Here is a 20,656-nt window from a genome sequence, read left to right as displayed (position 1 = left end):
TGCTCTTTTTTGGATGACTATTTACATCAGTTGTGACTGACTGAACACATGTTGACCACGAATGCTGATCTTCTTTGAAGAGCAGGAGGTTTGTTAACTCCAAAGTTATATTTAAGGTAGACTGTCATTACAGAGAGATAGTGTCCCAGGTTATCTTTGACAAGGTGGAAAAAAAAAATCTGGAATGAATTTTCCTCTTTACATTAGTTATGAAAGGTTTGCTCAGTTGGAGAGTTTCTTTTTAAAGATGTTCAAGTAAGGCTGGATGGAGGGGGAGAGACTTTTGTTAACTCAGCTGAATGGTGTCCTCTTCACAACATGTTTCCCATTACATAGTCCTCAATGTTTGTTTGTACATGCTCACCAAACTAGTAACCACCACAACTCATCAACTCCAAAAGTCATATCATGCTGCATTAGCAAGTACATGTATTTCCCTTTACAAGGTTCTACTTGTACTGGTTAAAATCATCCTCCTGCGTCTGGTGAGGTTCCTTCCTTCGCAATCTTGTGACCTGTTGTTTTGCTATTGTTGCTCATAGTAAGGCTATTGCCAAAGAAGTGACGAACTGTGGGGCTGGCAAATGTTTAAACATCACGAAGTGCTCTCAGTGACATTTACTCCCTTCCCTTGTGCTCTCCCTCCCTCCCTTCCTTCCTTCTTTCCTCCTCCACTCTTTCTACTCACACCTCTCGATGGAGTGGAAAGCTATCAGACAAAGTGGCACTTGAGAGATTGACTAGGAAGTTTCTCTCATCTTTGCTTGGAAATGGTGGAATGTCAGTCACATCTCATTGGATCTTGTTGGCAACTTCTGCCACCTATTGGTCTGACAGGAGGATTTCCAAACATGACATCATGATTCTTGGGGGATGCTGGCAGTCAAACTACATACCATATATCAAATAAGTGCACCATGAGTAATACCTCATTGCTTTGCTAATTTCCTTCCTGTTCCCTCTCCTTTTCTTCCCTTTAACACTTTCATTTATAGTCTATATATAACCTGTAATGATTAAAAGAAAAAGGAGTTTTATACTTTCCACTGAGACAGAATTAGTCAAAAGTCACCAGCACAGCACAAGGGGCAAAAATAGCATATCAGTTAAAGTCATGTGTTTTACTGAGCCTATAAACCACTGACTCATCAGTTGATGACTTTTTGTCTAATTTAAAAAAAAAATCTTAATCAATTACCAATTGTATTTCTTTTGTATCAAAAGTTGACTCGTGGCCACCTTTATCTGACACATCTGGCTGTTAGTTCACCGTGTAGGTGCAGTGAGTAACAAAGCAAACTGTCATGTTAGCAATGGAAATAGAGCAACAATTTCCAGTCAGGACAAGATATCATAAAACACATCTTATGGCTGCATGACAAAATAGTATGCCGAGGCCACCCTTGGCAAAGAGAATCTTTTGCTTTTCCAAGAAGGATTAAATCCCTGTTTGAGTTGTTAACTCAATGCTGGTAAACTATGCAAGATGCTGGTAGATTTCCTTCACTGACTGGCCAAAGATACAATGATAATCTATTGACTGGCTTGTACTCACTAGCCATTTGGCAGGTGGAAAAATACTCTATATTGTACCCTTGTTAAATTCACTAAAGTCCTCTTAGAAATATCTTGATGTGATAAAATAATTGTACATCTAGTAGAAGTGTTATTTTTTGTAGCTCTAAATGTGCTTCACGTGTCAACATTCATTAATGCTATGATTTGAACATTTCTGACAAAATTACAAAAAGTATGTGATGTCAGTCTGTGATTCAAGAGAGAAACCCTCTCTGAGATCAAATGGATAGAAATCTGATCTGGGGAAAACACCTCGCCCAGCCATCCCTCCCTCCTTCCTTCTGTTCTCAGTCACCCAGACTTTTTCAACCGTCTGTCACAAATGAAGGCAGCCTGAAACAAAGAGTGTAATTACTTATTCTATGTTCTGCATACAATATATGCATGTTTAACCTACATGCATGGTTTGAGATCTGGGAGATGTGAATCTTAATGTTTGTAATGTATGCAGATATGTTATGCTGCTTGGAAATTTGATGATTCATTTTGTATTCAAAGCCAACACAGGGACACTGTGTGTTACACATAGCAGATCTGTCGTTCATTATTGACACTGCTAAGGTTCCCTGTCCATAAAACATTTCTTATCATTCTTGTCCTGCTGTGTTTTGAAAAAAAATGTAATAACAGTAAACTTTTTATACACCTTATCACTTTTGCATTCAGGCTGTTTTGTAAATCAACAATGCCTGGGGTACTTCAGATACTTTCGGATGTCATCTTGTGGATTAGTTAATTGTAACAAGCAGTTTTCACCTTTTTCTGACATTTTCAGATGGAACAATTAGCCAGTTAAATAAAAAAAAAACAATTGGTAGATTAAAGGAGCAATATTTTTAGCACTTTTTTTTTACTATTTTTTTCTTCACACCTGAACAAACTAAATAAACAAACTCTTTGTTTTCGTGACGGAATAAACTAACTGACCTTAAAGGACAACACAATTTCATACTGTTCTATTTTGTTTATATTTGGCGAACCTTCAAACAGCATTCTAGGGACCTTATCTTCCCTTGAGAACAGCTTGTCAGCTTATTCAGATGTATGCGTTTGCCTCATCAATATTGTAAAAATTACACTTTGGAGGTTGGATTTCTTCTCCAAGACTACATAATGCCCCTTGAATTGGTAATGGAACTAATCATTGGTTGCAGCCAAGTAGCACATACTAAATCATTTTAAAGTCACTATATGATCAGAAAACCATGTGTCATGTTTCATCTTAAAAAGACAAGAACATTTGAAAAATGTAGGGAAACTCAGACATTTCCTGTTTATACAGAAATGCAGTATATGTATTTGTTGTGGTATATCTTATTAGCTTTATAGAAACTACTTGTTTTTTGTTGAGAGACTGAGGGGGTAAGGGATCAGGGAAATCAAAAGTGAAGCTCAAAACACGCTGTGAAAACACATAGTGGGGCAATTTAGGATTCTGTGGAAGTCACGATGCTAATAGCGCAGGAGGAGTTTACTGGGTATGACAATGAGTTAATAAACTAAACTTAGAGACGAATGCCAGTAAAACATAAGAAAGCAATTACACAGCAAAATTAAAAGCAGTCTTCTTCTTGAATTCATCTTCTCTCTTTTCTGGCTGGTGTCTCAGAATTCATCTGGAAATGTAACCAGCTTGAAATGGTCTTCATTTCATTTCCAGTCAATGCAGTTTGAACCTACAACCTTGTATTGCCATTTGTTCACCATTAGGCTACTGTTGAGCCTTGCTGTTTGTTGTTGGGTATGGATGCAGGTATGGTTTCAGATTCTCAGTCAGCACGAACAACACTTTCCCATACATTTTTTCCTTCACACTTTTTACCAGCTTTTATATCTTGAACAAAACGCAAACATGTTGCTAATAAGCTTTTTTTTTCACTCTTGAAAGTTGAAACACTGAAACCCTCTTTGAAGCCTGCCTAACGAAAAGCAGACAGTGTTTTCGAACAAAACAGCTACAATACAGTGATGGGAGGGAGCACTGGGACCAGTGAGGGAGGCCTCTAGTAATAAAGTTTGCTTACTTCATTGAGGAACGAGCTGCGGCTGGAGCTGGAGTGAGGTGAAAAACACTTCAGCTGTTGATACACCCATCAACCTGCAGTCACAGCACTGTCTGTTACTAAGTAAACAGTTCCTGTGTGAGGCCATGCCTGAAACACACACCAATCCCTCTCATTTACACACATAATTAACAAATGTGATTTAAACAAATGCGGCACCACTTAATATTTGAGGATAGTAATCTTTGATAGTGTTTGTAGATAATCCACGTTGACACTATGGACCCCTCCTTTCCACTGGGTGTACCATTCTAATCACAAGCCATTGTGACTGAGGTGTTGACTAATCACCCCAACTTTCACATTAACATTCCACTTTACCATTTCCACATACAGTATAGGCTGCTATTCCTATATAATATGCAGTGCACATGGGTGTATGCTTATTGTTGTTGCTCATAGTGTGTCTTTGTCTTTCTCTCCCTTGATATTTATCTATTTAATTTACATGATATACTTTTAATGTTAAAGCTCTTTAAAACAATACAAACTAGAGCTGCAACAACTACTCAATGAATTGATCATGTCTACAATTAATATTGATCATAGATTATCATTTTTTAGTCATTTTTCAAGTAAGAATGTTAAACATTTGCAGGTTTCAGCTTCTTAAATGCATGGATTTGCTGCTTTTCTTTCAAAGACAACACAGAGCTTTAACAGACTAAATTATTCACTGATTAATCGCAAAAATAACAAAATTTATTTATGATCAAAATAATTGTTAGTTGCAGCCCTACTTCAAACAGCATTCAGAGTATAAAGCACAAAATTATTTCACTGTAGAGGGAAACCTATTTTTTTTAAATTGTGCATATGATTAATGTGTTATCTGGACTGACTTGACACTAGACCTTGCACTATAAACTTGAATTGTAGAAAAGAGACTTCTAACCATTGCTGAGTGATTTAAACATTTTAACTTCAAAAGTTGGTTCAGCTAATGCACTTTAAGATATAAATGGGCTGTCCCTTATAGTATCTGTGATACACCATTCACCAAGTGAAACAAAAACCCCAACATCAAACAGGGTAAAATCCTTGAATGAGGCCTCAAATAGAGATCAGTTACACGTTTGTCCTCAGATCTCCCAAATCAGAACCGTCTGCCACTGCCAGCATCTGCTTTAAACCCAAATTACAATTTACAAATTATTTCACTTTTGGTTGAGTCGTTCCAGCACAAAAGAAAAGCTGCCCTGCTAGGCAAAGTAACACACACTGTGGTCCTATTTGATAGTAATAAAAACCACATTGGGTCGATGATGACTACAGTGCTGTGATTTTATTCTGAGATATGTTTGCATACTTTCTCTGCCCATTGGTGATCATGGACAACTGGTAAATGTTCTGTGATACTCCTTCATCTTGTTTGTCTTTCCCCAATGTTCTCTGTGTTAGTACGCGATGGACTAAAATATGGTCAATGACAGAAATCTTCTATTCCTTGATTAGTCACTAAAAGAAAATCAAAATGATATCGGTAATTTCTTTCAAAAATGTCAAGCAATTCCTAGTTCAAGCTTCTAAAATATAAGTAATTGTTTCTTTTCTTTGACCTATAAGGCAGTGAATGTAGAGTTTTATAGTCTTGAACTAATATAGTCCAAGACTAAGACTAAAAAGCAAACAATGATGTCACTTTGGGCTGTGGTGAACTGTGAATTTTTCAATTTTATAAATTATTAGTTTATTCATTTCTGAAACAATCAATAATCATTATGAAAACAGTTACTATTTGCAGCCATAGACTGTACGTATGTGGTAAGTGACAAATTCAGGTTTACACAAATGACATTTACAGTGTATCCACCATAAGCACACACGATAATCCACAGATAAAAGCACATAAACACTCTAAATTGCCAGAATTAAGCAAATAATGGAATAATGAGAAGTATTGTAAAGGCTGGTGACACTTCAAATCGAAAGCCTCTACAGCAACGAGTGGTGATTATTAGAAGCGCTTCTTCATCAGTTGTCATTGCGTGGCATGAATGCACACTGTGAAATGGCCTGTCTAGACTTGACGTCATCACACACACACACACACACACACACACACACACACACACACACACACACACACACACACACACACACACACACACACACACACACACACACACACACACACACACACACACACACTTTCCTCCCTGTGTTCCCGGAGGTGCCCTTCCCACCTAATCCCCATACCTGGCACCAGCTGGGTAGCAAATGTCTGCTACACTAAAGATCCCAAAATGCTAAATTTTTGGTGTCAACCACCTGAAAAAACTTCATTACAATTATTCAGATGAGTGCAAAGAGCTTCCATTAACATCGTTGATGCCGTTTTGCTGCAGTGTTACAGCCTGCTGATTAAAAAAATGGCATGTCCAACTCTTCATGCAGACAAAGCTTGATGAAAACACATGTCTTCTCTGGGTACCAATCTGATTTCTGATTACAATGTCAGATTCTTTCTAAATGAGTAAGTAATATAAGGTTCAATAGAGGTGAAATTTGATTTGATTGATGATTTTCTTAAACGTAGTAAACGGTTAAGTTTCATTCAGCTTTGGATTTAATTATTTTGTCCTTTCATCCTGCCACTCTTGTCACAGGGATACAGGGAAAAACAAGCTAGGAAACCTGTTATTCGTATGACTGACATAAAAATGTCCTATCCCTATTATCAATTTTTCTTAATCCTTTACTCCAATGAGGTGAACTGTGTTTTTTGCATACATTATGTTTAAGAAACAGGAGCAAGGCAGAAAGCTGACATAACTAGATTATTTGAGCAGGTGCTTGTAGATTGAAAGAGGCACAATCTGGAAGTATTGGTAAAGGGAATAAGGAATGGGAGGCAAAAGGTAGACAAAGAAAACAGAAACAAAATAGCAGAGGTGTAGATACAAAAGAAAACATGAAAACAAAGACAGCTGGGACCTCAATGACAAATGCATGACTGAGACAAACATATAGCCCGGTCTGAGTCATTACAGGCACCATACCATCAGGGTCGTCTGTACATAAGCTGCTTTGTGCCTCTGGTTTAAAAGGACATCTTGCGCTTATGACAATCTGGCACAGTGCGCTAAAGGCAGGGAGAGTTAAAAATGCATCATCAGGCTTAGTAACATTACAAGTTACAGTTGTGAGTCAACTGCACTTACATGTGTTCATAGCCTGCATCAGTTTAATGACAGAGAATAGCCTGGGCTCCTAAGCCAACCTCAAGTTTCATGTTAGGGTCACGCTCTGCTCTTTGGCATGCACAGAAATCTTGCATACACAACAAAGGTAATGACCTTAACATTTGCTTGTTTCATTGGTCCTCTCATCCTGATTGAACTTTAACCACTTTTGTCTCCCAGATGAAATGGGTTGAGCAATGATCACACTTAGTTATGCAATGTGTCAGCATTTGTGCCTTCAATGTTTTTTTTTCTTTCATCTCTAGCACTAAAGGTCACCTGCACACTTAAGACTTGCTTTACAATACTTACTGTAAAGGGAGAATACCTCATTGACATTTAATGGGCTTTCCGGTGGGAGAAGAAAGGAAATACATAGGAAGTGCTTTACTTCTTCATGTTTCTTAACAAGCGCCTCTTCCCTTGCCTTAGTCAAGGCTGACTGAAGAGAACAAGCCACAAAGGTATTGTGTAAAACAAGGTTTTTGGGGTCAGGAATACTGATGTCTGTGCGTCACATCTTAAGTCATTTTTCTGCATCAGTGATGCAGTGCAAAATAATATAAAACTAAACCAGGCATGTTTGCTTGTTTTAAAGCCATAGGGAAACGGGAGAACAAGAATACTGACAGAAATGGGAAGTGTTGAGTAAGTTTCTTACAGTGTGGAAAGGGGTTGCTTTAATCAGAAAACAATCTGAAAGGTTCATGATGAAAAGTGACTAGTGGAACATTTTGCAAGAACACAAACTCTCCCGACTCCACATTTACGTCATATACATTTGGAACTCGAAGAGTACGCCATCATTCAGCCAAACAAACGGGTTGCATATCAGGATTTCACCTTGGACAGAAACCAAAACCGATACTGCTCTCCAAATGAAAAGTAGTCAGTAGAGGAATCAAAACATCATGTGCTTGTTTTTACCCTATTCCACCCATCCATAACGGATGGCACCGTAAATCGTTCAGATTCTTGTGCTCTATGTATTCAGAAGGCGCAGAGAGGGTCCATGTGGGGGGGGGGCAAAGAAAAAAGAGAACAGATTTCATCATCCTTTGCTGTGGTGGCAGCCTATACTAATGTATCTAAATCAAACGCGTCATGCGTGGGACCAGTGTTTTTCCAACCACAATAATGTCCCACCAGACTGGCTTTGAACCAATCCAGAAAAAAACTCTTTTGAAAACCCCCTATTGCACTCAGTCCAAATTTGGTAGCACCCTCGTTGGTGGTCCCCCGGTGCCTCTTTGTGTATGTGTGTGCGTGCGTGTGTGTGTATGTTTTTCATCTTTTCAAGAAAGGTTGGGTGAGCCTTCAAAATATACACTGCACCTGTCATGTGCCTATAGTGCACAGAAAACAACATAAATTATTTCAACTCTCCACAAAACAATGAATTTTTATGTGTCACTGTGCTGCTTGTAGGAGAAAAGACTCCCTTTAAGGACTGGAAGCCTCCTGTTGCATTTGGTGTGTTTACAGATTTCCACCTCAAGATCCCTCATCTGTGCTTATTAAACTGCTTCCTCGAGCACCGTACATTTCCAGGAATAACAGTGTGCAGATTGCACAGCCACTTCAAAGAACACTAACAGGTCTGACGTCTGTACTTAAGTGTCAGTCTGTGACTGAAGGGTGTGATGCTACTGGAGGTAAAAAACAAACGGTGTGCTTGCAATCATAGTTTTCGTTTCTTTTTTAAATAGTAAATGTTAAGAGACAAGATTACCTCAGAATAAGTTTCTTTAAAGTATACATTTGTGTAACAAGTTAAATGATTAAGTTTTACAGGCTGCAGTCTGGCATGTGTTTCTTACCTCCAAGTTCTTTTACATTCAAGATGGCATTTGGAAATGGCACTGCTTTGATGCTGAAACCTGAGGAGAGAAATGAAAAATCCGTAATTGTAATGGCATATAGAAAACATGTGCATGTGTGTATGCATATGTGTGGACAGCACATGTTAGGAGTAATGAGAGTCAACTTTTAGGAATGTTGGCTGGATAGTGAGGGAATGGTAAAAAAAATAGATTTAAAAAATCCACTTAATCATTTTGTTTCCCCAGGATATTTGGTGTACCTTCGCCAAACCACCAGCTGGTGAACACAAAGAGGGCCGACAGCATATTTGTATAGTAACTAAAGAAAGTAACACTTTGTGTGGTCTGGGTTAGCAAAACAGAAAAACAAGAAAAGCTAAACAGAAAAGTATTTTGCTCTATGTTGCAGTTTGAGTAGGATGAAGCTTAAGTCTGAAGTGCCGCCATGTAATATGTGGTTTGATCCTGTGGTTGCACACGGTGGGAAATAGTAATGAAACCCACCGACGGAAGTGATTTAATGTTGCTCAAATTATGCTAAATTATCTTGGTGGGAATTCCTTTTCTGGAAACATTCACAAACAGGAGGAGAGATGGAGAGACAAGTGATTATGACTTTGTAAACATCTACATTAACCACTAAATGTGTTTTTTAAGCACATTACAATAGTGCAAAATCATGATGTAAGAAGTGGGGGGGGGGCACAGGAGAATTTTCCCTCATCGCTCTTCATTATCTTCCCTCTGTAGATGTTGGCAGATACAGATGGCGCTGACACCTAAATCTCATTTCAGAGAAGTATGCTCAGTAAGTTATCGACATATTTGGTCTATTAAGGCCTGCTCAGTGGCAAACACAGACAGGTGTTCACTCCCTTGAACCACCCCAGTCACAAAGACATACACACGAACACTTACAGACAGGTCATTTGGGAATTACTTTATATTTAGCCTCTCCTAGTGAAAGTGCACAATGACTAAATCTAAAATGGGACCTCTGCAACAGCTCAAAGCTGACTGCTGACAAAGCCAGGGGAGGAAAGAGGAATGTCCGTGTCCTTGAGGGATTGCATTGCGTATATGGAAAGCAGAGCGCTGACTACCAAGAGAATGATGTACTAACCCTAAAGCCTCCTCTTCTGGACATACTTAACACCAGCCTCCCACTTGACCAGAAGAAAGAAGCAGAGTGTTGGTTGGTGAGATACAGCAGAACGATTCTGGCATGAGCGCTGGGACTTTGGAAGACATACTAAAGACATGCTTCCCCCTATTGGAGAGCTGTAATACCTGGCTAGTATTGGCAATGACTCTAATCCAAAGGACAACATGTTCATAAAACATAAAAATTAATACTGTGAAGAAAAGGAGATAAAGTGTGGATGCATCTACTTAAAGGAGACATGATATGCCCTTTTTTTTGGTTCCCAATATTTGTATGGGTAATCAGTGGAATAGGGTCCTTAGCTGGACATATCTCTTAATCTGAAAAAAATTGCTCAATGTAGGGTATGTGCACATACCTGTCGTAGGTACGATGCCGTCGCTGCCCTCACTACAGAGGCGTGAGAGCAAGCTGGTCTTTCCAGCACCTGTAAGGCCAATGCACACCACGTCATACTCTGGTCTTGGCGGCGGGGGTCCTTTACAGCACAGTGCCCGGAAACACTAAAACAAAGCAAAACAAATAAGACAATGAGTGCATTGGAAAGGACCAACTACACCTGGGACAGGCTATGTTACGAGTAAGATTCTGCATTTGAAATCACAACAAGCTCTCCCCTTAAAGTGAATATTGCTGGGATAGACGCATTACAGCTGTCTTCTGATGATTAAGAAGGAAACCCATGAAACTACAGGTCAAAAGCAGGTCTAGTCTATGAAACACTTCCAGATTGTCAGTTTATGTAGAAGTAGCAGAATGTTTTTTTTTTTAAAGGAGAGAGCAATGAAAAAAGACAGAACCATGAGCGGTTAAACTTTTATGACTGACAACATCCTGTTCATACAGAGTAGAAGTCTTCATGACAAAAGATGTGAAGGGGATCAAAAGTGTGAGATGCATCAGCTTAGTCCAAATGCAATGTGTTTTTGTGTCTCTGTGTGTGGACTATGTGTTGCCTTACTGGGCCCTTATGGCGGCCAGAGGCAGACCTGTCACTCCATGAATCACGGCCTGGGACTGAGGGCCTGCTGTGAGACATTAAGGGGCAAATGCAGTGTGAACCGTGAATGAGATCTTTAAACTTGTGTGAAGAGATCGGTCTCCAAAACTAAAAAGAGATCTCTTTTATTAGCAAGACAGGAACCAGTCTGGACAAGGCAGGGCACACATGCACACACACCCCCGCCACACACACACACACACACACCCATCTATATCACATTTCAAGTGGCAGAACATCAACACAAGATTGCTTACTGCTCTTGTCAGAGGACGACCCCATTCAACACACTGCTACTCTGTTCAATCAAAGACTCTGACAGGAAGGAAAACACATGCACAAGTGTACGTGAACTGCTCCACATCTGTGCGCACATTCTCCAGGTGTGCTTGGGCATGCCATTGCAAACATATACCTCAGCAAGGAGACGCAGCTATAAACAAATGAAAAGATAAACAAATAATCTATGTCAACGTTCAAGTATCTTGGGCAAATGTTCAAGATTTAGGTTCAGGACAAGACTCCCTTCGAATATTAGATCGTAACAGCAGCTGACTTCTTGAAGAAAGGATTTTCCTCACATTCGCGATTGCCCCTGATACACACACCTTCTTTCAAACTGGAGGGGAACAAGAGCACAACAGAGAGTGTTGCAGCCTCCATTCTTCCACATACCCCTCAGACATCAGTGACCACCAGGGTCAGTTTTCAGAGCCATGCCAAAACAGAGCTGCTGTTTGATGGAGATGTGGGGAATCTGCTTCAACAGAACCAGACGTCGGCTGAGCAACCCGACCCCCCCGACTCCTTGGTGAACCCGCTAGTCTGCTCAAACAGGAAACATTCTCCTCTTCCAGAAAAACGTTGAGATCAGAAACACACGCGCGTCAGATGGGGGGAACACATGTAAAAACCTGGTCTGATGAGGTCACTCTATTCTCTTTCTAGTCCTATTCTCCCATTGATACCTCTGCCCCCCACCCAAATTCCCTGAAGCCACATGTAAAGACTTGTGTAGGTAAAAATCTGCTCTTCAGCTGTCAGTCCCATGAACTGACAGTTGATCTTTCAGAGGAAGCCAAGGGTTGAAGAGCGATAGAAGAACTATGCAAGAAATATATTAGCTATGAAGTTGCTATGAGTTGGATGATTATTTACTCAAACCCTCGCAAAACGATTACACACAGGCAGAACACTTTCCAAAGGAGCATCCAGGGCCTGACCCTGGGGTCCCTCTGTATACAGTGGCCCCTGTGAGAGAGACAGAGATGGGAACTCCCACCTCTGGCCCTCTGTGACAGGACAAGATTGACGAGGAGAGCTTGCTCAAAAGGCTCACAAGAGAAAAATAAATATGTCCAAAGGCCTTTGCTTACCTTGAGAGGAGCCCCTCCCCTGTCAACCGCACATTCAATGAGAGATCTGAGAGTCAGTGGGCTGTGTCACTGACACTGAGAGCTCAAATGAGACTGTCCGATGATGACTGCCTCCATAAATCTCAGAGGCATCCAGACGAACAGCTGAGATTAAAACTGGAAATTGAATTCAGCATACACAGTCAACAGCTCCCTGAATGTTGTTTGACTGATTTACAGTATGTTCACCACAAACTGGAAGTGACTGAGTTGTAAAAATATTCTCACATGTACGGTCACAAAGACAAACATGTGCCTATGGAAGCTTGTCAACTTTAATTCCTGTTTTTGTCAGGGTACTTTTAAACTACGGTACTATGAGGCCACCTGTGCATGAAAAAAGGGCAATCATAAAAGAAAACAAATACAACCTTGCAACTCCTTGCCAAAAAACACCTATAAAAAGTCTGCCATTCCTAGACTTTATTGATCGGCTGCCTCTTATAGGATTGTGTTTTGATTGTGCTTCCCTGAAAGACCTGTGAGACATTACCTCACCGTTGTTGTGAAAGCTGATTAGCTAGGCTTTATGTAAATGAGAAAAAAACTGCTGAATATAAATATGGCTAAAGACATAGCCAGGCTGCATTCTTTCAGATGATCCTTGAAAGATGCATGACAGAATGATGGAACAAATAGCCCCCCAGCCTCCAATTTGTAAAAGATGCCGAGACATTTAATGTGTGACATAACTGGGCCTCCTGGCAGCAGACCAGAGCTCGAGTACACAAGCAGAGAAGCTGAAGACACTGTTGGTTGACCAGTGGTTGTGAAAACAATATGTCATGGCAGCTCCACAGATCTACAGAGGCCGAACTTAATGGCATTTGGCCTCATGTGAATAAACGAGCACTTAAAAAGGAAAATCAGTGGGATCAAAGGAAAATAAGTACCGCAGTTCCCTTTTCTCTAATGTTTTCCTTTAAACAAACAATGTTCCAAGTCGTACCACATGCAGCCTAACTAACACCACCATGGAGCCTACTGACCTCAAGTGACTGTCTGTTGATTTGCATACTGTTAACACACAGCATGTGCATGGATATTTGGACAGTACATGCATGGAAAAAGATCAAGGCACAGAGTTTAGCCTCTACAAACTGAGGGGTTCAGTCAGAGTTGAAATATTCAAAGGAAAACAGTTTTGTCAATGAGTCATAACCCATCGTGTTGCAAATTCACCTGACGTAGTTGGACAGAACAGGAGCCAGGCTCTTTTTAGAAAACCACTTCGTATTTTTAGAGGTAATAAATGTGGGTTAGAGGGAAGCCACTACCGCCGCAGCAGACTAGTTCGTGTTTCACTCTCGTACTCTCTGGCTACTGTCGAGACACCACAGGACAGGAAAATAAGCACTGGCATGACAGCATGTTCCAAAGAGGGGCTCCCAAGCAAGCTGCTTAGTAACACATACATATAAATGCTCATAGTAATAGAACATGTACTGCTCCTGCTCGGTGATAAAACATTAAAGCAGGTGTAAGGCATCAGCTAAGGTTGTTGCTGGAATACACAGGACAATTGCATAATTAATCCAATGTCTTGCCCAGAAAGGGTTCTTTTGGGATCATCACTAGTATTGTGTCAATCCAGATGTTTGGCTAACATTATCCAAATTTAATTTTCACAGTTGTTATACATAATTGCTTTGTAGATGAGTACAGAAATGGCAATACAGTTACAAGGTGTTAACATTGGACACTAATGCTGCTGAGTTATTACAAATGTTTCCAAAAATAGCAAATATTTCACTCTGGCAAATGTATTAACAAGGGTGAACAAGACATGAATTTTCCATTTGAACCGTTGCAGCCATAAAAATCAATATAAAATTGAGTGCTGGAGCAAGTAAGCAGTGTGTGTGATATATCAAAAAGTACAGGGAAAGAAGTGTATTTAAATGCTAAGAGCAGGGTTCATGAGTGACTGCTGACTGAGTCACCTGAACAAGGCATATGTCTCACCCACATTTTGGCAAAGACAAAAGGATGTTAATCTGGAAACTATGGGTAACAGAAATCTGTTACCAAGATGGAGATGCGCTGGCTACACACAGCCATCCAATAACCATGTGCACTCTCAATATAAAACAAAGTGGGTCATGTCCTTGCTTCATACGCTTCCTCTTGAAAGGTAGGATACACATCAACTGATATGCTTGAACTGTTTGCACTCAGCCCAGCAATGGTGCTAATGAGTCTAATAATGCCTGTTAAAATCTGTGGTATCACATTTACCCTCCCAGCATTCCCAATAGCAAGGCACACCAAAAGGCAAATATGACTTCCTCCTTGGCTGCCAATTTACACAAGCTGTGTATCCTTATTCCCCAACAACAGTGGAGCGAGCAAAGGAAAGAGGAGAGGAGGAGGAGAAAAGGGAAAGGACATCCGAGACACTTGCCATGGGAGTCATACCCACTCTAGACAGACAGACACAGGACACGAACGGGGCAAGCGGGCCGTTTTTATTTTTCCAGACCAAGTGTCGGGACAACACTTGTGTGGAGGGCTCACTCCTGACCTTTGGAAATGACAGTCCTTTATATGGGCGTCCCGACGGAGGAGCGGTGCTAACAGATACGTGTGTAATACACACCGGCCACAGTCATAACACAGGCCTGCAAAACCAGGGGTAAGCAGAGGGCGGGACACAGAAGGGCATGCAGGAAGGCAGTCTGTCGGGGATGGAAGGAAGGGTAGAGGGGAGCAGGGGAGTTGGAGGGGGTGTGTGGGCAAACGGGGGGATGGAAGGGGGGCACATTCATTCATCCTCATTCATCTTCTCCCCCCCTTCAGTTGTTGTTGTTATTGCCGCTTTGAAGCTGGATGGGGGGTGCACGGTGGGACACAGTGTGGCTCAGTACAGTGAGGGAAGGGGGTGTGTGGGGCGCACTGCATGCCATTCTCGTTAAGGGGCGAGAGAGACATGCTAGACACACAAGGCAACTCCCTGGACTCTTCCCATGCTTAGTTGCTACTGCACCAAACACAGACGGCTTCAGCTCCGGGTCTCCGCCGCACCTAACCAAACCACCCGTCACCTATTTTCCTGCCTCACATCATAACACATATTTTCAGTACAAGACATCCAGTTGCTCAAGTCCTCCTAATGTTGTGATAACACCTCCTCTAGCAGCATTCTAACCACCATAGCTGACACCGCTCACCTCTCATGGCAGCACATTTTCCTCCCTGAGGGTTCAGGCGAGATGATACTGGAGGCACGATACTTGTAACTACATGCATGATCGACTGGTTTCTTAAAACCTTAATTGCAAGATAAAACAAACAAAACGTGGATTTGGCAGCCAGGGCTGTGACATGCTTTCAACTGTAGCCACAGGTGATGAAATACAAGATTTACTGCACTTCAAAAATGATGGCCAAGTGAGGACACTAAACAGGTGCCATTCATTACCCCCACATCAGAAATAGATCCCTGCACAAACACAGTCACCTACACGCACACATGCACACACACAGACACACATATACACTGAAAGAGTAGACTTGAACATTTGCGCATCACTGCCATTCCTTGCCTCTACAATGCACATCCAGTTGTGTGGATTTTTTTTGATGCAGTCAGTGTTGAGCTTGTCCACTGTTGACTCCAACGTCTTAACACACAACATCACGGAGATCTACTGGACTGTAATGACAGACATATAGCAATAATAAGATGACCCCGTCTGCGCCAGCTCAACATCTTGTCTGGTGAAGTAGACCGTGTCTTACTTAAGTCCACAAAACAACCCACAACCCATTATGCTTGCGTGTCTGTGTGTGTACGGGGAGGCCCTGTAAAGCTGATTTGCTTGTCACTGTTTTGCAGGCACATCATCCCCTTATTCTGACGGAACATCCTTTCTACCTCTCTTTCTTTCGGTCCATCTCTCCTATCACCCCCTCTACCCAACTCATTCATCCCACTACTGTCTGTCTGGCCCTCGTTTCAGAGCTTGATCACTGTTGTCCTGACGCTAAGGTGTCTGGACAAGGAGACAAGCTGGAACACACACGCACATGCACACAGCAACACATGCGCACGTGCGCGCACACACACACACACACACACACACACACACACACACACACACACACACACACACACACACACACACACAGCCAGAGAGTGAAGTTAGAGCGCCCCCCAGCTTTCTGCTTAAAAACACTACATTTCTTGCACTGCAAAGTTAGAAGCAATGTATTGTGGTAACTTGGTTACTGTAACAGAGTTAGCATCTTGTAATCTTGTAGTAACAAAAACACTTGACAAAAAAGACAAAATAAAATCAACCAAATTCAATAAGCCACATTGCATTTCAGGTAAGAGAGGAGGAAATCTAGCCTGTCAAAAACACACAAGAATCAAGATTCAGTTTCATCACAGTGAAGACCGTAAAACAGACAAGAACCGCCCGCTGCTTACGAACAGGGTTGCAAGGTGAAGTTTCGTAAGACTGAATGAGGTGATGTGACCAACTGACCATCTGGAGCGTAAAGTCCACTTTTTAAGAGACAACCAAGACAGGTCTAGACTACGGGGCAAGATTTTTGAAAAACAGCCCGGAGCGACCCCCCTGCTCCCCTTCTCTTTCCCTTTTCAGTAAGCAGCTCCATTGCTGAGCCTTCTCCTATCTGGCCCGACATGGTAGCTCGTGACCCTGCGTGGTTGAGGAGGAGGCCAGATCAAAGGCAGAGGAGCAGCCTTGGAAAAACATTTGGGCTGGGAATGGACGGGATATCTGTCAGGAAGCCTTTCCCACTGGGCTCACTAGTGCTAGGGCCCACAGATCGGGTTACCACCCAAAAACGCCGACATGAAAGAGGAAGCGACGCTAATCCACATACATGGGGTTCTCTGTCCATGCTCCACTCGCACTACACCACAACCACCAATAATGTACGTGTCTCCCTTCTTCTCATCTGCTCCTCACCCTCTAAACTCTCGACCACTTTGTATCTGTGTGTTCCCCAAACTACACCAGCCTAACACGCCCCCACCCCCTCCCCACCCCAAGCGTCTATGCACCACCACCTCACCCTCCTCTACAACCCTTCACCCCAAAAACACTAGAGCTTCATCACAGAGGATTAACAGGAAACCCTGACACAAGCCATTGTTATGGAGGCAGAGGGGGCTTGGGTGGTTTTGCCACCCCGTGTGGGTCTCTTTTTTTTTTCCTCCACTGGGGTTGTGATGCTTTAGAGAGGGAGACAGGGGACTTCATTGCCTCAGCATTCTTTCTAACCTGCACACACATACAGAACTATTTCTACAACCTCTCCACCCCGTTGCATACATGACGGCTGGTGGTGGGCGAGAGTTGTTCAGTAGCAGTGAGCAGGGGCAAAGAAATGAAGGATGGAGAGGGATGGAGCGGGGGGTGCATCTGTAGGAGGGAGCTAGATAAAGGGAGTGCTCAGGATGAGGATGGTGTATATGTGTGTATCTGTGTGGCGGGGGGCGGGGGGTGTCAGTGCTGTAAATCTTGATGTCACTGACAGGAAGACTGTTGCGGACCATTACCATAAATCTGACAAACGCTAATTTGATGGGAGGCTGTATCTGTCTGGTCAGGGACCAGTCTAGACGCTCCTATTGAGGGGTCCTACAGCGTAGCACTGTTTGTTTCCAACACCATCTGGATGTGGCAGTAAGTGCCCGCTGCTATGGTTCACATGCGCACACACACACTAAGACAGACACACAAACGTATATCATAGCTAGAAATTGCACCATTCCTAAAGCCATTGTACAGGATTTGACCTTTATGTGCCTGAACCATAATTTGAATAAATTATTGCAATGCCATGACAGTAAAGAACACTCAAGGCAAGTGGTTACTCTTAATATCTACAGGTGCTATGGTCAACATTCCAATACAATAAAACCTTTTAGAGTTTACATCATTTATTAAATAAAATATACAGTTGATATTATAAAATATTTAAAAAGCACAACAAAGTGTAGTAGTGACATTTCTTGGCACACATAAAAAAGTACAACACAAAATAAGGTTTCCATAATGCCAGACTTATTCAGTACCTCTTGCAATACCATGGAAAAAAAGGGAAAACATCCTAAGCACATTTCTTTCAATGACAACCTACACATCTGTGTAGCCATAGGTTGAAATGTGATTGTACATCGCTTTTAGAGTTTTGGAACTTTCGATACTATCGAATGTGCAGATCTTTTAAAACGTGGTATCGAATAAAGTATCAATTACTAAAAAATACATTGTCCAGAGGAATAGTGCTACTTCGATTTTTGTAACTGGCCACAGTAACTACAAATGGAACCTACGACAAAGCCAGCAACAGAAAGTGCTGAGGAACCCTGATAATTACCCATTTTGTTCAAAAAGCTGCCATTTGTCAGGTCAGAGCAAACCTACGCCACACACTCTCTCCAGGACATGTTCTGATTCATACCAATTCTGTCTGCAACAGACTAATGCTGCAGAGGCCAAAAAAAGACTGCATCTTGTAAAAGAAGCAATTATGGCCCTGAAAAGAAGCACAACACTGAAATCAGCCCTCTTGAATATTTTATCCATATCAATAATTCTCTATGACTTTTTTTGATCAAATCTAAAAATATTGTGGCACAGATTTGATTGTGGGGAAATACTTTTTTTGTCTCATACCTGACTTAGTGCTTAGGTTTGGGAATCATTTTTGACATTAACAATGACCAAATAAAATTGCCAATATCTGTTAAGACTTGATATTCAGTTGACCGAAAATAGATTTTCTTTTGAGTTACTGCCCTTTTATTTGAAAGAACATGTTCTCCCTCTCAACAAGCAGAACTAGAGTTCACCTAAGGAGAACCTGGGACAGATCCAAGAGCTCTGGCGGGTTCAGCCAGCACCACACGGGCTCAACGTTTGTCTCATTCAGAGGGGCCAGGAGCGGGCCACAGCACAGACTGGGGCTGAACAGTGCTTCCCGATTGCTACTAACACTTTGTTTACTTTCAAATGTTAAAACTACCCCTCATCAACAAAGTTCACAAACTCCCTGCCCCCCAACACCATTAAAATGAGCACTGAGCAATCTGAATGGAAGAAAGGATAGCGAAGAGTAAATGAGGACGTGTTTTCTCACACTGAGGGAGCTCACTCATATGATGGTTAGAAGATAAAACGGGTTTGATGGCTAAAGTATTGATAGGAGGAATATAATCCAAGCAGCAGGTCCACTAGACATGCTGAGGGGACTGAGGGGCCACAACTTTTTTCCCCGACACATTTATCTGTCTGGGGCCTACCTTGGCGCTCCTGTGTGTTTCATGACATTTACTGGAAAAGTACATTAGGTAGAGAATGAGGGGGACAGCGTTAAGGGGCCCACCCACGGGACTGTTTTCATGTTATCCTCATTTTGCAAAAGAAAGCAAGAGGCTGAGGTGGTGGCAAGGCAGCTGCATTCACAGACAGAAGACACCTTTGCTCCATGGGACATCCGGAGGGTAGATAAGGGGGCCACAGAATTGAGGGGTACCACTGGGCGCCATTATGGTATATAAATCTTGTAAGTGGGAAGGGTGATTAGCTTGGCTACATTAGCATACGGCGGCAGCAAAAACTTTGGTTTCCTGGGCACAGTGCAGGGCAAAAAGATGTTTTTCCGCACCCATGTAGAGGATCAAAGCTTGAGGGGCCCCCTTTTGAAGGCCCTGAAACCAGTGTGCAAGAACCAAGGGGGGTGGGGGGCGCCCCATCTCTTAGACATAAAAAGGGTGGGTGGATGGGGAGGGCACTTGTCCCACTTACATCAGTTATGGCACATTTTCATAGAGCATCTATCTATCGACCACTAACTCAATTTTTGATAAAAAATCTTAGGGCCCCCATTCTCCCTGAAACAAGTGTGGGAAAGTTTTGAGCTTAAGGACGTTGTCATTAAAAGAAAAAGACCCCTCCCCATCACCTATTTCTAGGCCCCTTTGAGACAAAAAAAAAAACCTGACGGGAACCAACTGAACAATAAATCTGTTTTTGCACATTGTGCGGTAGCCGAGAATTAGGTTGATGAGTGGGGAGGGGGACAGACTGGAAAAGTCCTTTCAATGAAAACAGATTCTCACAGGATATGAAAATCTTGGAATCTTAATGGAGTGACCTATTCCTCACATCACATCATACAAACGAGGCTGAGCCACAATGACGTGTCCAACGAGGTCATTGGGGATGTTGTGAGTGATCAAAGTGTGCAGATTAAGAGGGAGGAGATGGGAAAAGCTTTTTTTGGCGATCTATGACGAACTATGGACATAGAAAAAAAATCATTCTGTTCTACAAATCCTGAACAGGGATGGTAGATAGGGGCCCTGGGGGCCAACAAAATGGGAAATCCATTAATAGGAGAAAAACACAAATAGTGACGTCAAGAATAGAACTGAGGGACATT

At 41.9% G+C, this 20,656-nt stretch overlaps 1 protein-coding gene across 2 annotated transcripts in view; it reads right to left on the bottom strand.

Moving 5' to 3' along the window:
- LOC119019144 (ADP-ribosylation factor-like protein 15) overlaps window positions 1–20,656 on the bottom strand; it is a 96,840-nt gene that overhangs the window by 47,227 nt on the left and 28,957 nt on the right. For both annotated transcript variants that reach the window (XM_037097456.1, XM_037097455.1), the window contains exons 2-3: window positions 10,173–10,317; window positions 8,647–8,706 (exon numbers count right to left, since the gene is read on the bottom strand). In XM_037097456.1, the coding sequence (XP_036953351.1) occupies window positions 8,647–8,706; window positions 10,173–10,317 (205 nt within the window). The remainder of the gene's footprint in view (window positions 1–8,646; window positions 8,707–10,172; window positions 10,318–20,656) is intronic.

The sequence above is a fragment of the Acanthopagrus latus genome, chromosome 5, assembly GCF_904848185.1.
Source record: "Acanthopagrus latus isolate v.2019 chromosome 5, fAcaLat1.1, whole genome shotgun sequence".
Taxonomy (NCBI): Eukaryota; Metazoa; Chordata; class Actinopteri; order Spariformes; family Sparidae; genus Acanthopagrus; species Acanthopagrus latus.
This window is presented reverse-complemented; position numbering and strand designations above follow the sequence as displayed.